Raw genomic sequence first — 16,587 nt, forward strand, 5'->3', positions numbered from 1 at the left:
AAATAGGTAACCATCTGTGTGTTCATATCTAGACAGCAGAAGTATGGACATGCCCATGATATGGATCTTCCCTTACTATTTTGAGTCTCGCATCCTGGAGTGTCTCCCCTCCCTCATCATGTTAGACTACCAGGTACTGGCAACTGTTTTATTTTATCCAGTTATGGATAAAGCTGTGATTCCTATGCAGAGCTCGATAAACATGCTGTAAATTTCTCATCAGTCAGCATGCTGTACCTGTATCAGTGTTAATTGTTACAATGAATTTTGATTTAGTTTTAGTCTTCTCACTGAAACTTTGTCTTAGTCATTTGAATTTAGTTAATTTTAGTCTAGTTTTTGTCCACAAAAGCTTTAAAGCGGACATGAAACACTAGAAGCAGTTAACATATTTCACAAGTTGGGTTCCCACTCTAAAAATTAATTACAGTTTCAACACTGTCAGTGAACCTGGATTAAAATAAAAAGCAATCTAAATTACATTTTTCAAACCAGTGTGGCGCCATCTTGTGGCGCATAGAATATGACGTCACGAGGTTGGTTGGCTTGGAACTCCTTCATTAGCTAGCATTAGATTAACAAGTGACAGCACTGATTCAATGGAGAATAAGGAACCTCAAACTAAAAAGCGATGCAAGGGGGGTCACTTTTGCATCGCCCCTGGATGCAGCAATGAATTTTATAGAGTTAAAAATCAAGGAAAGACTGTCCACTTTCATGCTTTGCCTCTTAAGAGGCAAGTGGTTCTTCGTCGTTGGCTAGCTGCACTGAAACGAGAGAATCCTCCAGTTAGCCGTGAAGCTAGGGTTTGTAGTGAGCATTTTGTTACAGAGGACTATGTGGAGGAGAGGTTTTTTGAGTCGCGCAGCGGCGCGCCCATCTGGCCGAGCAGAGAGAGGTACGACCTGCAAGGTTGAGATGACCAGAAAATAAAATCAGCACTATCTTTGAGAATATAAAGGTCTTTATAACATCAGGGCTGTGGTACTCTTTTCTAGTCAAAGCTCAGTCATCTAGTCATTAATAACCGAGCAACAAAATATGTGCTCATCAGTATCAGTTCACGATATGTGCGCCCCTCTACAACCATAAACAAGTTCAACAGCTCAGCTTTCTTACCTTGGCAGCACAGAGACTCTTATATTCACCAGCATCTCTGTATAAATCAAACATTTTCTTCACCTACAGTCTCCGTCCAGTTTCATTTGGGCTTTTCCCCTCAAGAAGTGATAATCCACTCATAGCAGTAACTTGTATTGGAGCTCCGTTCAGATAATGTGGTTAAACTTAAAAAATTCACAGCTATTTAGCAACAGAACCCTCTTACACCGGCAATGTCGGCGCCGACAGGATTCGGCATGCCGACTTCACATAACGATTTCTCCGTGACCGCTTATGATATTCAGACATTTAAAAAAAAGAAAAAAAAAACAGCTGTAACCGGAGAAACCGGAGCTTTCCGGGCCTATAAAGTCCTTTACGGCAACTCCGTAGGCCTACTGACACGACCGTCCAATCACATAAGAGCCTCCAGTACGTCACGTGGTTGTAATCTAGGCTTCTCTGTATTGTAACTCCTGAACCAATGGTGTGATCGAAAAAAAATTCGCTCACTTCCCCGCCCCGACCAGCAGGGAGCAGGAGAACACACAAAGACCCAGCAGGGGCCCAGTCATTTTGCTATATACTACAGGAGCACAGTCTGGCAGTGTCTGGTCTGCAATGTTGGCCTCTGTTTGCAGTTAGAGGGGAACTGTTTCCAGGACTATCATTTAGTTGAATTGCAGGTGTAAGACGGTTAAACAACAATAAAAAAAAAAGGCTTCCAAAAAACTTAACTCCTCCTGCCATAATGGAGAAGCTACTAGTATTAACAAGCTCTCTGATTGGCCTTGTAGCTTTGGCCTCCAACCATCGGCTTGAATAAGGTGCACTACACCTCACATATCTTTCATTACTGTTAACAGTTTGCTGTCAATAACACAAGCTGTGCATGATTCATACAAACTATAGTGATAACTGTTAAAGTCTGGCAGAGTGATGTTGCACAAAGAAAAATAAAACTCAGCATCTTAAGTGCAAAAGGTTTTCACAATATCCACAACACCTTCATTTGTAAAAACTTTTATTATTCCAAAATATTTGTATAAAACTATACTGATTCACTGTGGCTTAAGTCCATGAGGAAAGAAAGCAGTCAGGGCTTGTCCTGGGAACCTTCCTGTGAAAGGAAAACATTGTATTAATATGAGTCCATACATATTGTCAAAGGTGGCATTAGGTTATAGCATGTAAGAAAAGTAAATCAGTGAATTTGCTCTAATGCATGCTAGTTGTTTTTGTTTGTTTTTTGTTTCACAAACTGGTGTATTGTATACAGCCTCTGACACAGGAATCATATTCCTGTCGAAACAGGAATATGATGATGAGTTTGATATGAGTGACTTTGAAAGCAGCAGTGATGAGAATGAGAGCGTGAGTGATGTGGTAGATGAGGAACTAAGGGCCCTATCTTGCGCCAGACTCCCTAAACCCGCTATTTGCGGATTTAGGATTTAGGAAGAGGCGTTCCCCCGTAAAAGTTGCTATCTTGTGCACCTCCCGCTATCCGCAAAACACCTCCGCTACCCGCTATATTATGCATAGGTGTGTTTTGGGCGTTACGCCAGTTAAACCAATCAGTGTGCCAGGTGCCATTGCCTTTAAGGGCAGGATGCGCTATCCTAAATCCTAAATCCTAAACCCGCGATGAAGAGAGGGAGGTAGATTTTCTCAGGGCTTCTACTGAGGCTAAAGCAAGTTGGCTTTATATACATATTATATATTATATTATAGGCGAGTTAATTCGGGAGGTGGAGCCACATGTGTCCAAGTGGACGTGTCACAAGGTTGTACTGATTGAGTAAAATCCCTGGGTCACACCACACACACACAAGAGGCAGAGGTGGAACTATGTGTAAACTAATTTATTGACAAGGTAGATTGGGCAAATAAAATATTAAAAATAAAAATATAGCACAGCTGCTGGCTTATGATAAAACAATAAAACGTGCTGGCGTAAGTGTCCAATTAAAACAGTCTTTCCTCTAAACAGTCTATATGAGTAATATACTCAGTCCATTCCGGCGGCGTCCCGGTATCAGTCCGACCGTGTGTGTGGCGAGGCTCCGTCGGGGCGCGCATTGAAGCCGCCTGGACGCGCTCTCCTAATAGCCCAAACTTTAGCGGGTAGCGGATAGTTATCCCTAAAGTGTGTGCGCAAGATAGCAACTTTAGGGATAGCGCATGAAACACGCCCACGACGCACCTCCAGGCGCAAATGATGCAGTCGGCATAACGGATAGCGGGTAGCGCAAGATACCGTTTAGGGATAGCGGAAGTTCCTAAATCCGCAATTTGCGGGTAGCGGGTCGTGGCAGCGGATAGCGGGTGGCACAAGATAGGGCCCTAAATCTCTCTCAGGACAGAAAGAGCATCGTGTCCATCCAAGAACTGTTAAAGCTCTTCTGTGTGTGCCACTGGGGGGGGGGTGTGGCAAATGTCTAGTCCAGCCACCAACCCTGAGAAAAAGTGGATTTGGACTACAGAAGCTGTGCTGGCTGCAGTGTGTGATGAACCACTGGTTGTATGTGGTGATTGCAGATATGACAGCCCTGGCCACAATGCTACTTTTGGAACTTACTCTCTTCTGGACACAAAGTCAGACTTGGTGGTAGCGCAGGAGACGGTCAGAGTCACAGAAGTAAAGAACAGCTACTGGCTGGAGGTAGAAGGTATGGAGAGATGTCTGTCACAGCTTGCACAGTACGGTGTGCTGACATCTGTGATTGCCACTGACTGTCACCCCTCAGTGCAAAAAGTCCTGCGAGAAAAACACACCAACATACAGCACGAATATGACTTGTGGCACATTGTCAAGTCTGTAAGGAAGAGGTTACTTAAAAGCCACAATGAGGAGCTATATGAGTGGATGAGGATGATAACAAACCATCTCTGGTATTGTGTTAGCACCTGTAAGGGAAGCGTGACCAGGCTTAAAGAGAAGTGGATCTCCATCCTTCACCACATCACCAATGTGCATCACTGGACATGTGGTGAGACAATGAATAAGTGTGAGCATCCTCCATACACCCCTGAAGAAGAGAGCATGCGGCCCTGGCTCCAGCCAAACTCTGCTGCCTTTGAACATCTGCAAAAGGTAGTCCTTGACAAGGTGCTCCTAAAAAAATTAGAAAAAACCACAAAAGGCATCCACACAGGTCAACTGGAGAGTCTTCACTCTCTCTACACAAAATACGCCACAAAAAAGGAAGAAGTTCCTAAGAGAGAGCTTTGAGGCTCGCCTCCGTGTAGCTGCACTGGACCATAACAGCAATGTCAACAGGGAGATAGCAAAAACAAGGGAGGGCCAGAAACAACACAAACACCAGTACTCTAAAAGTGCCCAACAGTTTGTGGTCACATCAAGAAAGGTGGACAAGGACTATACCTTCAGAAAGGACATTGTGTCTGGTGTGGTCCGCAGGTGCAAGTCTGTGTCCATCCGTGCAGCACTGCAACAGCTGGAGAGGGAGACATCAGTCACCCTAGCCCAGCACAAAGGTGTTCAGAAACCCGACAAGGCTGACTCTGTGGCAAGACACCTGAGCAGATTTGCACCGTCACTGCCTTAGGAAACTTTCTGAGAAAGGGAAATGTGCAGCAATGGGTCGAGTCCGGGCTATTTTTGCCATATTTAGGCAATTCTGAGGAACAAATAGGAGAACAGGAAGACAACAAGACAGTTGACATGATAATGTTCATTTTGTATCAGGTGAGATTTAAACTCACAACCTCTGGAGCCAAAGACCATCCTCTCTCTGAAACTAATTGGCAAGTTGCAACTCAGCAGTAGCAGCATGGATATGTTGGTCATTTGTTTTAAGAAAGATGTAACACATATGGTTTATTAGTTATGAACTGATTTGTTATGACAGTTTTGAGCTTTAGAGGCCTGCTGTAGGACAGTCTGAAGATGCTCTCTAGCAAGTTTGGTGTTAACTGAGCAAAATTATTTTAGATACAAAACTGAATTGAGAAATCTGTTGTGTTTCAAGTCAAAATATGTTGTACTGAAAAGTTTGTAGTGAGGTTCAAAATCTTATTTTAGGTATTCAAATGAAAAAAGTGATAAAGATAAATAAGAGGTGAAATAATAAATTGAGAAAGCATTGCATACTTACCATTGTAATGTCTCTGCCCAGGATTTCGGCTTTCTGCATGTAAAAAAAAATGGACAAAAACAGTGAATTGAGATACAGCTGATCTTACACTACTCATATCACATGCGCCTATCTGCACTGTGACATCACATCTACTCACCTGAAATTAAATGTCATCATAAAAATACTCGAATCCATGGTATTCTGGCAATGGAAAACTACTCCTAATGGAGTTCACCACACAAGATGGAATTGGGATCCTGTTCCTCCTGCCTAGGTGTCCTCTGGTCCAAAGGGTGAAGTGTCTGTAGGCAATTAACCTGAAGAGACTGACAAAAAGTAGCCATGCTGTTTATATTTGTTGTTAGGTAACATGAGTCAAAATATATAGCTACACCATAAATACGGTAGCTTAACCTGCAGCCGCTTTTTGTAAAACAAAAATGTAGTATTATGTCACCTTAACTAAAGCTTTCAAGTTTCATATTTTATAAACAAGCCTCAAAGACGTGTGGTTCTAATACTTAAAATACTTAAAAGTAATCCAAATACATATTTTAGAGGCATGTAATTAAAATAGTGCCCATCTCAGCCTGCTACTGCTATCTAACAAATTGACGATATCATAAGCATGCTAACTAGCCGGACTAGTCAAAGTCAAAGTCAACTTTATATACTTTATATACTAGCTTCCAAACTGATTAAGTGCTTTTATCAGACAGACAGCGACTTGTATTAGTGACTAAGCGAAAGTAGACTTTTTCATCCATACCGACGTTTCAAACGTTACTCTGCCCCGTTTTAGCCTACATGCTACGTAGCTATCGTTAGGTAAGGTTAGAATACCTGCTGTTGATGGGCCGCTCCAGAGTGTCCGCATGGACTTCACGGAGGGAGAGCATAGATATTTCCAGTACCTCCCTCTCACAGCAGAGCATCTGGTAGGTGCGGGACAGGGTTATGCACTGAATATCCCCGAGCAAGTGATCCACGTCCACCTCCCGACAGCAGATGGACTCGGTTACGGTCGGCATTTCAGTGCAGTGACCACACAGACACCAGGTGGTGTTGCCCACCCTCTCCACCCCTGAAGCAACCAACGACTGCTCCTCAGATGAAACATTGTCCATCCTTTCTCTCCTCCTCACTGGCTCAAATGCATACGCCATTGGGTTTCTTTGGATCCCCTCGAAATACCGCTCAGCCTCGTCTTCTGACATTTTTAAATGTGAAATGTACGCCTGTGACTATCTCAAATCTCCAACCAACCAACCAACCTCGTGATGTCACCAGAGGCGCGACAGCAATATGGCGGCGAGCCAGAACGAAAGCTTACATTAGTACCAAACATAAATCTATTTTATTTTAACATGTAATCATTTTTTTGTCTATTTTTTCCTCAAATAAATTCCAACACACTTAAGTCTGTACAAAACTCGCCAAAACTAGGCTGTTTCATGTCCGCTTTAATGGTTACAGTTGATGAAAAGAGTTTTAATCTCATTCTTTTTCTTTTAACTTTACTCGATCATTTTTCATTTTTCATAACGACTGTGTATGCTCTCAGTCATCCAAGTCATGGTTATCCATATGGAACACCAACAGTGCAGATGATGAAGAAAAGAAGAATAAACACAACAACATTGTCATGGGGTATCTGAGAAAGAAGGATTTTTAACAAGCACCGCATCCTGGTATTTTTCAAAACTGGCAACACTTAAAAACAGAAACTGGTCCGCCCAAAAGACTCCACACCACGAGCAACCTGGTGTATGCAGTCCAGTGTAGTGAGGAATGCACAGGTCTGTACATTAGCAAAGCCAAACAACCACTAAACAAACGTAGGGGTCAACACAGGAGGTCCAACTCCTCAGGACTAGACTCAGCAGTTCACTTGCACTTGAAGGAAAAGGGCCACTCCTTCAAGGACCACATCATTCATATCTTGGATGGGAGGACAGATGGGTTGAAAGAGGAGTGAAGGAAGCTATCTGGCAAAATATAAACCATCTCTCAACAGAGGTGGAGGTCTCAGACACCATTCCCAGGAGATTGAACCATAAACCCTTTACCCCGCACAACCCCAAGAAGTGAGACAAGTGTCCTTAACAACTGTTGTTCACGCATGCAGTCAAGTGACTTCACCAACACTGACTATGTTTACATGCACACCATATTTCGATTCGTGTCAATATTCCGGTTAAGGTACTATTCCGAATAAGGTATTTATATGCGCTGCAGCAACTGGAATATATTATCGTTTACATGTTACTTGGCATATTCCTGTGCTTCAGCGTATTCTACGCTCTTATTTAATTCAACACTGAACCTGCGGGGGGCAGCAATAGAAGAAGAAGAAGATGTCGCTATTTCTGTGTTTTCTCTCATGGATATACTCCATGATATTTAAGTCTTTCACTGCAGTCTCCTCATCACCCCAAAAATGCTGGCTCTTGCTGCTGTTCACCATGTTGTTCTCCCCCCGCTTGCAGTAACCATAGCAACAAAGACACCCAAGGATTCCTCACGAATCGAGCATGCACAGACGTTACTGAATATTCTGGTAGGGGGCATTTTCCGATTAAGGTGTTTACATGGCACAATATTCTGGTTAAAACAGGTATATGCCAGGGGTCTTATTCAGAATATTCTCCAACTGGAAGATGACCTTTATCGGGTTCAGTACGTGTTTACATGATGCAACCGGAATATTGAGGATATTCTGAATAATACAGGAATATGGTGTGCATGTAAACGTGCTCACTGACAACGGTTGTCACAACAGGGAGGAGCACTAATGATTCAGTGGTTTCAATGACCTGGATAAGGTCTCCACACAGACCCTGTGTCTAGCTGGTATTACCACCTGCCCTGAGAAATCTCATCACAAGCTTACACCAAATATAAGTAAAAGTAGAGGTGTGAACAGCAGTGATGCATCCTCAATGTGTCTTGAGATTCAGTCACCCAGGTCACATCTAGAGGTGGCCTGGGGCCACTTTAATCCTAAAATTAACCCCTTACAATGCTCTTTGGTAATCCAAGAACAAATGGACAGCTGTCAATCTGGTGCAGTGCCAGCTGTCTGTTCGCAGCTGTCATTAACATGTATCTTGCCTGCCCACTTGAGCTCAGATTTAGCTTTCCCACTCTATATGCAAATAAACACGCATCATTTCAGAGAGGGAGAGAGAGAGGTTGTCATTATCATATGCACAGAAAAACAGATGGTTACACCATACAATGACGATTCTTTGCAAGTCCTCCTTCTATGCAAAAATAAAATGGCATTTAATGACTGTTGAATTTTTTCTGATATCAGAGACATGGCTGCAGCCATCTATTACTGGACTTGGCTATTCAACTAGCAAGATGCACGATGCTTTCTATTCTCCCCTGCACCGAAAGGACTGAGCCCTAATTTTGTTGCATTATTATACGTATATGATTGTGCAATGACAATAAAAAATCTATCTATCTATCTATCTAACAGGCAGCAGGTATTTAACAAAAGGAGATATCCTTGTGCACTCCAGCCTCAGTTTAATTCACTCTCAATTACTGAAGACGTATTTCACATCTGTTACAGGCTCAACCTGATCACGTTCAGGCTTAGCTTATTGAATTATTCCGGCTGGTTTGAGGTGGTGCTCGCTTAGGTGGATAAATCACCCTGTAATATTTCTGTGGTATTCCTATAGTAACTGTACCATGCAGCGCATAGCTGCCTATAATATTTCTGTACTATTCCTATAATAAGTAAGTAAGCCAGTAAATTTAATTAAAAAGCACATTTAAACACAGCTCAAGCAGAAAAAGGTGCTGCACAGAGGACATTTAAATACTGTTAAAAGTGAACAATAAATAAATCAACAATAACAAACAACAAAGAACACAGTATTAAAGACATGACAACAAATTAAAAAGTTAGTGGGCCAAAGAGGGCAAGTGAATGAAAATGTGTCCTTAGTCTAGATTTAAAAACAGAGATGAATACTTATGTACATGTGATTTCTCAGTTTTTTTAAAATTTTTAATAAATTTGCAAAAATTTCAAAAAAAAAAAAAAAAAAAAAACGTTTTTCACATTGTCATTATGGGGTGTTGTGTGTAGAACTTTGAGGAAAAAATTGAATTTAATCCATTTTGGAATAAGGCTGTAACATAACAAAATGTGGAAAAAGTGAAGCTTTCCAGATGCACTGTATAAGAGAGATTTGCTGTCAGATCTAAGAGACCTAGGAGCTGAGTGTCCGTGAATTTGTGTCCACCACAGAAACGGAATTGCAGTAGTCCAGCCATGATGTAATGAGCGCATGGATAACTTTTTCCTTATCATGGAAGGAAAGAAATATCTTGAGTTTGGGGATTATTGTTAAACTGGTAGTAACTATTTTTAACAACAGAGCTGATTTGTTAATCAAAACAGAGCTTAGAGTGAAAAGTAACCCTGTTTTTTTTTGCATGTGACTTCACATATGGGGTGAGGTGGCTTAGTTTTTTGGCAAAATGGCCTCTTGATGTGGAGAGATCAATGATAATTACTTAGGTTTTATTACTGTTTATCTGAAGGAAATTATTTGCCATCCAGACTTTAATGTCCTCAAGACAGTTTATGAGAAGCTGGAGGGAATCCCTAGATTTTAGCCAGAGGTACAGCTGTGAATCATCAGCATTAAAGTGACAGGATATTTAGTCTAGGGTTAGAAAGAGTGTGTGTAATAGGAGTTTTTATTCATTAACCAGCTGCTTGTTTCTCTTGAAGTCGATTACAAACTATTCCTAGGCATTGTTTCTTTTGAAGTTGACTACAAACTAACCCTGGACTATATTTTTCTTAAAGTGGACAACAGACTAACCCTGGGTTATGTTTCTACTGAAGTGGACAATAAACTGCACACCGGTTCTCTCAAAGTGGACTATACAGTTGTCCCTCGCTATAACGCGGTTCACCTTTCGTGGCCTCACAGTTTCACGGATTTTTTTTTTTGTGCAATTTTGCATGCCTTTTTTTTTTTTTTTTTTTTTTTTTTTTTTTTTTTTTTTACAGCGCGTTGTGTTCTGCGTCCTGATTGGCTAAGGGAGAACCTGCGCATTGTGTTCTGCATCCTGATTGGCTAAGGGACTATAGACCATTGTCAATCAATCTCTTCCGTGCCGTGTCTCCTGTACAGTACAGAATGTGTTCATTCTATAATACTGGACTTATTTTTCTACGAAGGTTTGAAATTTGTTTGAAATTTGTGTTTAAACAAGAGAGAAAAGTGAGAAAATGTTAATGCCTGTCTGAGAAAAGTGTATAAAGTGTGTAGTGAGGGGTTTTACAGCCTTAAAACATCTATAATAATTGTAAAAAATAAAGCTGACTACTTCGCGGATTTCGCCTATTGCAGGTTATTTTTAGAACGTAACTCCCGCGATAAACGAGGGACCACTGTAAACTACCACAGGCTTTTTCCCTGTAGGTGGACTATAATCTCAAACCTAGACTGTATTTGTGTCCAGGTGGACTATGACAACCATCCTCTGTATAAGCATGGGAAAACAGGCAGAAAGCAGTCTCCTGTCCGGCTGTTCACCAACATTCCTCCTGGAGAGGTTATCCTTCCTGAAGAGGAGGGATACAGGTATTGACACAGCTCTAAGGGCAGTATTTTTAAGTAAAGACATTTCAGTGACATTTTAGTGGGTGATGAGTACATATAACTGTATGCTTGCTCCTAATTTGAATTTTAACCTGCATATACTCAGTTTCAGTATTCTATGATTAATCAGTCTACTTTTAATTAGGAACACATGCCATTGAAATGGAGGCACTGCAGAACCATTCAGTTTATACAAGGATTTCAAGTTATTTTATTAAGATACGTTATCATTTTAGTGCATGTGACTTCGTTTCCAGATTTTGTTCCATATGTCGGAGATATGTGTGGTCTCTGAACAAGCACTGTGCTGAATGCAACATATGCCCATCTAAGGTACAGCACTGCAACTCACTTTGCATATTGTAACAAGGGTATGGAAATATATGATGAAACCCACTGCCTTTCTGTGCCTCCAGGATGGTCGTGAATGGAAGCATTGCTCTGTATGTGAGAAATGTGTGAAGCCTTGTAAGTATATTGCCGCATATTGTGAGATGCATGTTGCAGACAACAGTGTGTAAAGTCAGTAACTTAAAAGAGAGAGCAAAGTAAAATAGTAGATTAACACTGCTGCTGAAGCTGATTGTCTAAAGCCATACTTGAAGGCTTATAGCTAAACTAATGTTAATACTGACCAATTGATTGTGCCACAGGATTGTGATGCATCTGCATATGAATATAATGAAACCAGTACGAGCATATGATCATATGTTCTAAAAATGGACTAAAGGGAAATCTTAATAAGCAGTGTCCATTTCTCTTTGTCATTCTTGTTGTGCCTAGCATGGAAGCACTGCCAGTCTTGTGGTCGCTGTGCCCTCCCAAACCACCCATGTGGGCAAGGCCAGGGAATGGAGGGCTGCTTAAACTGTGGCAGCGTGAAACACAAATACAAGGCTTGCCCTCTAAAAGATGCACATAGAACCAGCAAGTGAGTTCACCACTAATACTCTGCTAAGAGCACCCAGCATAACCTTATAACTGCAAAAAAACAGAGAAAAACTCCAAGGCACTCTCTTACAAACATTAAAATGCCTTTATTTGACTGGCATTGTCAAAGTGACATACTAAAACCAACTCCGACGCGTTTGGGCGTCAAGCCTTCATCAGGGAGTCAAACAGAGTATTCTCACAAACACAGTTCTTTTGTGTTGGTGTTCAACCAATGACATGCTTCCACTAGGTTCCTGTGAAGCAAAGTGGGTGTGGAAAAACCTGCCCATGCAAAGAGCATGGCTAGGCTCCACCTTACAAGTATTCAAGCTGACTAGGACAGAGAGAAAACAGAGAGAGAAACAATGATCAGTATAGTTACACTTCACATGAATATAGGAACATAGACTTCACAGCTTTTCTGTGAGTGTAAGTGATTTCCTCTGCTACACCCATTGTATCTATTGTTGCATTGATATTCATGTGAAGTGTAACTATACTGATCATTGTTTCTCTCTCTGTTTTCTCTCTGTCCTAGTCAGCTTGAATACCTGTAAGGTGGAGCCTAGCCATACTCTGCATGGGCAGATTGACACCCTGCGCCCATTTTATAAAGCCACTCAGCACTGTCAGGATATTTGCTGGCTCCACAAAATCCAATCATGTTAATTCTGATGTACTGGTCTCACAAAGGAGGTCATCAACTGGCTCTGTCAACTTGATGTTTGACTTTAAAACATCAAAACTTTAAAACAGACAAGTGTTTTGAGTCCCATCTTTTGAGAATTAAATCTTTTGAGTCCTACTACAATGCCAATAAGCGAGAGTGTGTTCCTGCCTTAACTTGTGCTGGTTGGTGTGTGTGTGTGATGTGTGTCTGTTTTGCCCTTGCAGGTGTCAGTCTTCTAATGCCAAGAGAGAGGGCAGAAATCCATCCCATCATCCTTTCTTGAACCCCAGGGCTAAGAGAAAGTCTGGAGCTGCTCGTAAGGCGAAGAAGACAGCTGCTGTGTCCACATGACGATACCATTCCTGCCCATATTGAGTCAAAAGTGATGAAAAAACGTGCATAGAAGGATAAAATGATATTTTATTTTTATCCTGTTACTTATTTGTATTTACCTCTTGAAGGTTCAGCCTTTTTGCCAGTATCCCATGCCCTTGTGTTGCGACTTTACCTCTGGTGTAACAGCTGTTCTGAACTGCTTGATCAGAAAAAGCCTGCACTTGAATAAAAAAAAAGAATGGAACTTGACTTAGATTTCATCCGGTAGTCTATTGCCAGTGAAAGCACAATATGTAGACATCCAAAGATAGTATTTATATTGTGTCTAGCAGCTTTTGTATTTCAAAAGAAAGACTATTACATACCATTAGGGCTGGGTTAAAAAAATCAATTCAATTGATTTTAATCGATTTCCCTTTAAATGGTTCAATATCGATTCATAAAATCCAAAAATCGATCTTTTAATTTAACTAGTTTTTTCTTCTTTGGACATATGGTGCAGAGAAGCAGCCTGTGGTATCAACCCAGCTAGTGTTGCATGATCAGCATTTAGCGCTGCATTTCATGGCACAAGATCTCGTAGGATGTTGTTACTCCCAGCAGTCAAACAACATGGCTGGAGTGAGTACACCACTGAAGGCACCGCCAGCGATAGGTCTGGGCGATATCTCGAGATTTTAATTTATATCGATATTTTTTTCTAAACGCGATATAACACTGGACAATATCGTTTCTATCGATATAGTTCATTTTGTTTTAAAACAGCAATACATTTCTTGGGCCACAAGTTCGCACCTTTTTCTCCTCTACCTCTCCGTGTCCATGTCTCACACACACAGCCTCTCTGCTCCGCCTACCTTGCTCTGTGACCTGACAACCACCCCTCCCACCCCTCCACTCACCTACACTCATCACTGCAGTGATGATGACGTTGAAATACGACAGCACGCATGGTTCGACGTCATCACAAATCAGTATAGTTCAAATACATTCATCATGTCTTCCTTTTAACTAAAAGATGTTTTGGTTTCTTGTAATCAGACATAGGCTAAGGGATGTTTATTTACCTTGACAGTTTCGGAGGTAACTTCCTCCTTCTTCAGAAAGCGTCCAACTGACAGCCTGAGCGCCATGTCAGCTGGCTGCTATATATGGCAGGTGTGCGGCACACCTGACCGGGTGGCCACGTACACTGTGCGTGTGCGGCCCACCTGATCTAGCAGACCTGGCTCCTGCCAGACGGCAGGAGGCACGGTGCCAGCTGCGGTGTGCACCATGCACACACTGCCATATATAGGCTACCTTTCATTATAAATCGACTTTTGTTTATTCGCGGTTGCAGCAGCACAACGGACAATGACACAGACAACATGGTTGATTATTGATTGCGCCGGTAATCACGCTGCGCACATTAAACAGTTTTGCAGAGGCAGAAGGAAACGGGGAAGGGGCGGTCGCAAGATTTACGTCGTATCCACGTTCACGCGCTGTGTGCGTGACCGTGCATGTGCTTGTGCATGAATGCCCGTACTGTATTGGAGCACACCCCCTCAGACTACGTGCTGTGACCCAGACCACAAAGCCTCCCCAGCCTGCTGCGCCGAAACAAATCCTGCTGCAAGCTTCATTAGCAGTGGAAAAGTCTGTTTACTGTTACTGTTAAAATTGGAACATAGTGTATTTTTGAATTAATGACTGTGTTGTATTTCTGTCATGCATAAAGAGAATGAAATGCCTCAGCAGAATCAGCACCACAGACAGTACCTGTAAGATTTCCCACAGAGATGTGCAGGCTATAACTTTGTTCTTTTTATTAACGCGTTAATGTTATCAGTTATTAGTAAGCCTATTAATCGTTATTCATTTGTTTATTCTTTATGAGTTGCCTAGGCCATTGATTTAATTAATTCGTTCTTGGCGTAACTCCAGCAGCCTTGCATTTACCCACATGGTCATTATATGCCATGCAGAGAGGGGTGTTGGGATCCAGACTTATGAAAGCATTCTCCTGACTTGACCATAAGCTCCTTGGGGGGGTGACCTGGGTTCCAGAGGCAGATCCCGTTGCCTCCTCTTTCACCTCCCCTACCACTGACGCTTCGTCCTCTCTCTGGTCTTCTGGGGGAGGTGCCTGGCTCCCTGCAGAGGTAGTGATTGCTTGCTCCTGTTCTTCAGTTGTGGATGTCTTCACCTCCTCCTCTGCTGCCTGCCCATCTTCCCTTGTCACATCCTCTAACTTCTCTGCTTGAGGACATGTCTGGGTTCCTGTACTTTTGCCTGGCACCTTTTTTTTTTTGTGGGGCTTAGGCGAAAACTTGAGATGAGCTCTCTGAAGTGGACAGTCAAGGTGCAAGGAGCAACCAACATTTCCTTGTCCAATAAATCTGTTGTGCCGGACACTGGGTGCACAAACTGTACTCCAGAGGCAGGTCGTTCTACCTCCATCTCCTCCTCCACTGACTGGACATGTTCAGGACTCTCCTGCTCTTCAGTTCCAGACACCTCCATCTCTCCCGCTGCAATTTCTAGAGATTCTGCTGGCAGGTTGGAGGCACTGTTGTCACCATCAAGAGACAGTGGCTGGATTGGCAAAATATTCAAACGCTGTAACGCTGTCCTCATCGGAATCCATTCTTCCACACTACACTAACTGTAACTAACATGGGGATATAGGGCCTACATAAGGAGGCAGGTGGATACAGGCCACTCGCTAACTACACCCTATCCTCGCCAAAGGTGCTCCCACCCCCAAGAATGGCCAGCTGAACAGAATGCACCATTTTTTCCAGTTTTCTTTATTTTTATTTATTTATCCCCCTCTGTATATACATATACTCATAATATTTATATGTATATATAAATCCCACACAAAACCTGCCTGACGAAAAGAAGAAAATGAGAAAAAAGGTTTTAATTGGACTCAAAACTGAAAATCAAGAGAAAAGTGAATGCAAAAAGACTTTACTTTTTAAAATCATCCTCACTCTTACTGTCTGCTACCTGATTTAAAATAAGAAAGCTTACCTAAAAACTTTGTCTCATTTACTCATTTGAACATCCAACGCCATATATGTTAAACCAAAACCCCTTTCTTTACTGTTCTGTCTTGTCTGACGGAAAGAAACGTTATCTTTCTGTCTCCGGAGTTTGTTGTCATGGGAACGGCGGTTACCCGACCAGGAAATATTCCGAAGGCTAGACCGTCCCATTTGGTTGACAGGGAGGACGGTTCGTCCGAAGTCCAGGTCCTCTGAAGGCCGCAGACTTCGGAGGTCCCGGACTTCGAAGGATGCAGACCCTGAATTGGGACACAGTCCCAACACAACACTCAGCTGACACTCAGCAGTTGATCATGGACAGATTCCTGCTGAACTTGTCGGCAGAAGTAACCGGAGAAGTCCGGTTACTATTTTGGCTGCGCTAACTTCGTACCGAACCATCCAAAATAAGAGAAGACATAGAAGAATGTTAATGTTAAGAGTGTTGTCAGAAATAGATGGATGGAGACCACCACGTCGTTCTCCGCGTGTATGGGAACATAGACGCGTGAAGGACTTTTGGGAAGTGGTTGTCCAGCAGCATTTCAATCATCAACTCTGGCTGAAACATTTTCGCATGTCAAAGGCCACATTTGACGACCTGTGTGCCACAATTGGACCATTTGTAGCTCCCCTTGTTCCCAGCCATCGTCCATCTGTGCCAACAGAGAAGAGGGTTGCCATTGCTATATACAAGCTTGCATCTTGTGGGGAGTACTGGGTCGTCGGTGAAACTTTTGGCGTGAGCAAAACCACAGTTCATC

At 42.3% G+C, this 16,587-nt stretch overlaps 1 protein-coding gene across 1 annotated transcript in view; it reads left to right on the plus strand.

Annotated features, from left to right (window-relative positions):
- Positions 1-13,034, plus strand: part of zcchc4 (zinc finger, CCHC domain containing 4) — a 33,067-nt gene extending 20,033 nt beyond the window's left edge. The window contains exons 8-13 of the mRNA XM_030076192.1: positions 33-133; positions 10,707-10,828; positions 11,104-11,179; positions 11,263-11,314; positions 11,630-11,777; positions 12,674-13,034. Of these exons, the coding sequence (XP_029932052.1) occupies positions 33-133; positions 10,707-10,828; positions 11,104-11,179; positions 11,263-11,314; positions 11,630-11,777; positions 12,674-12,800 (626 nt within the window). The 3' untranslated portion in view covers positions 12,801-13,034. The remainder of the gene's footprint in view (positions 1-32; positions 134-10,706; positions 10,829-11,103; positions 11,180-11,262; positions 11,315-11,629; positions 11,778-12,673) is intronic.
- The last annotated feature ends 3,553 nt before the right edge of the window (positions 13,035-16,587 follow it).

Source organism: Myripristis murdjan, chromosome 18, assembly GCF_902150065.1.
Source record: "Myripristis murdjan chromosome 18, fMyrMur1.1, whole genome shotgun sequence".
NCBI lineage: Eukaryota > Metazoa > Chordata > Actinopteri > Holocentriformes > Holocentridae > Myripristis > Myripristis murdjan.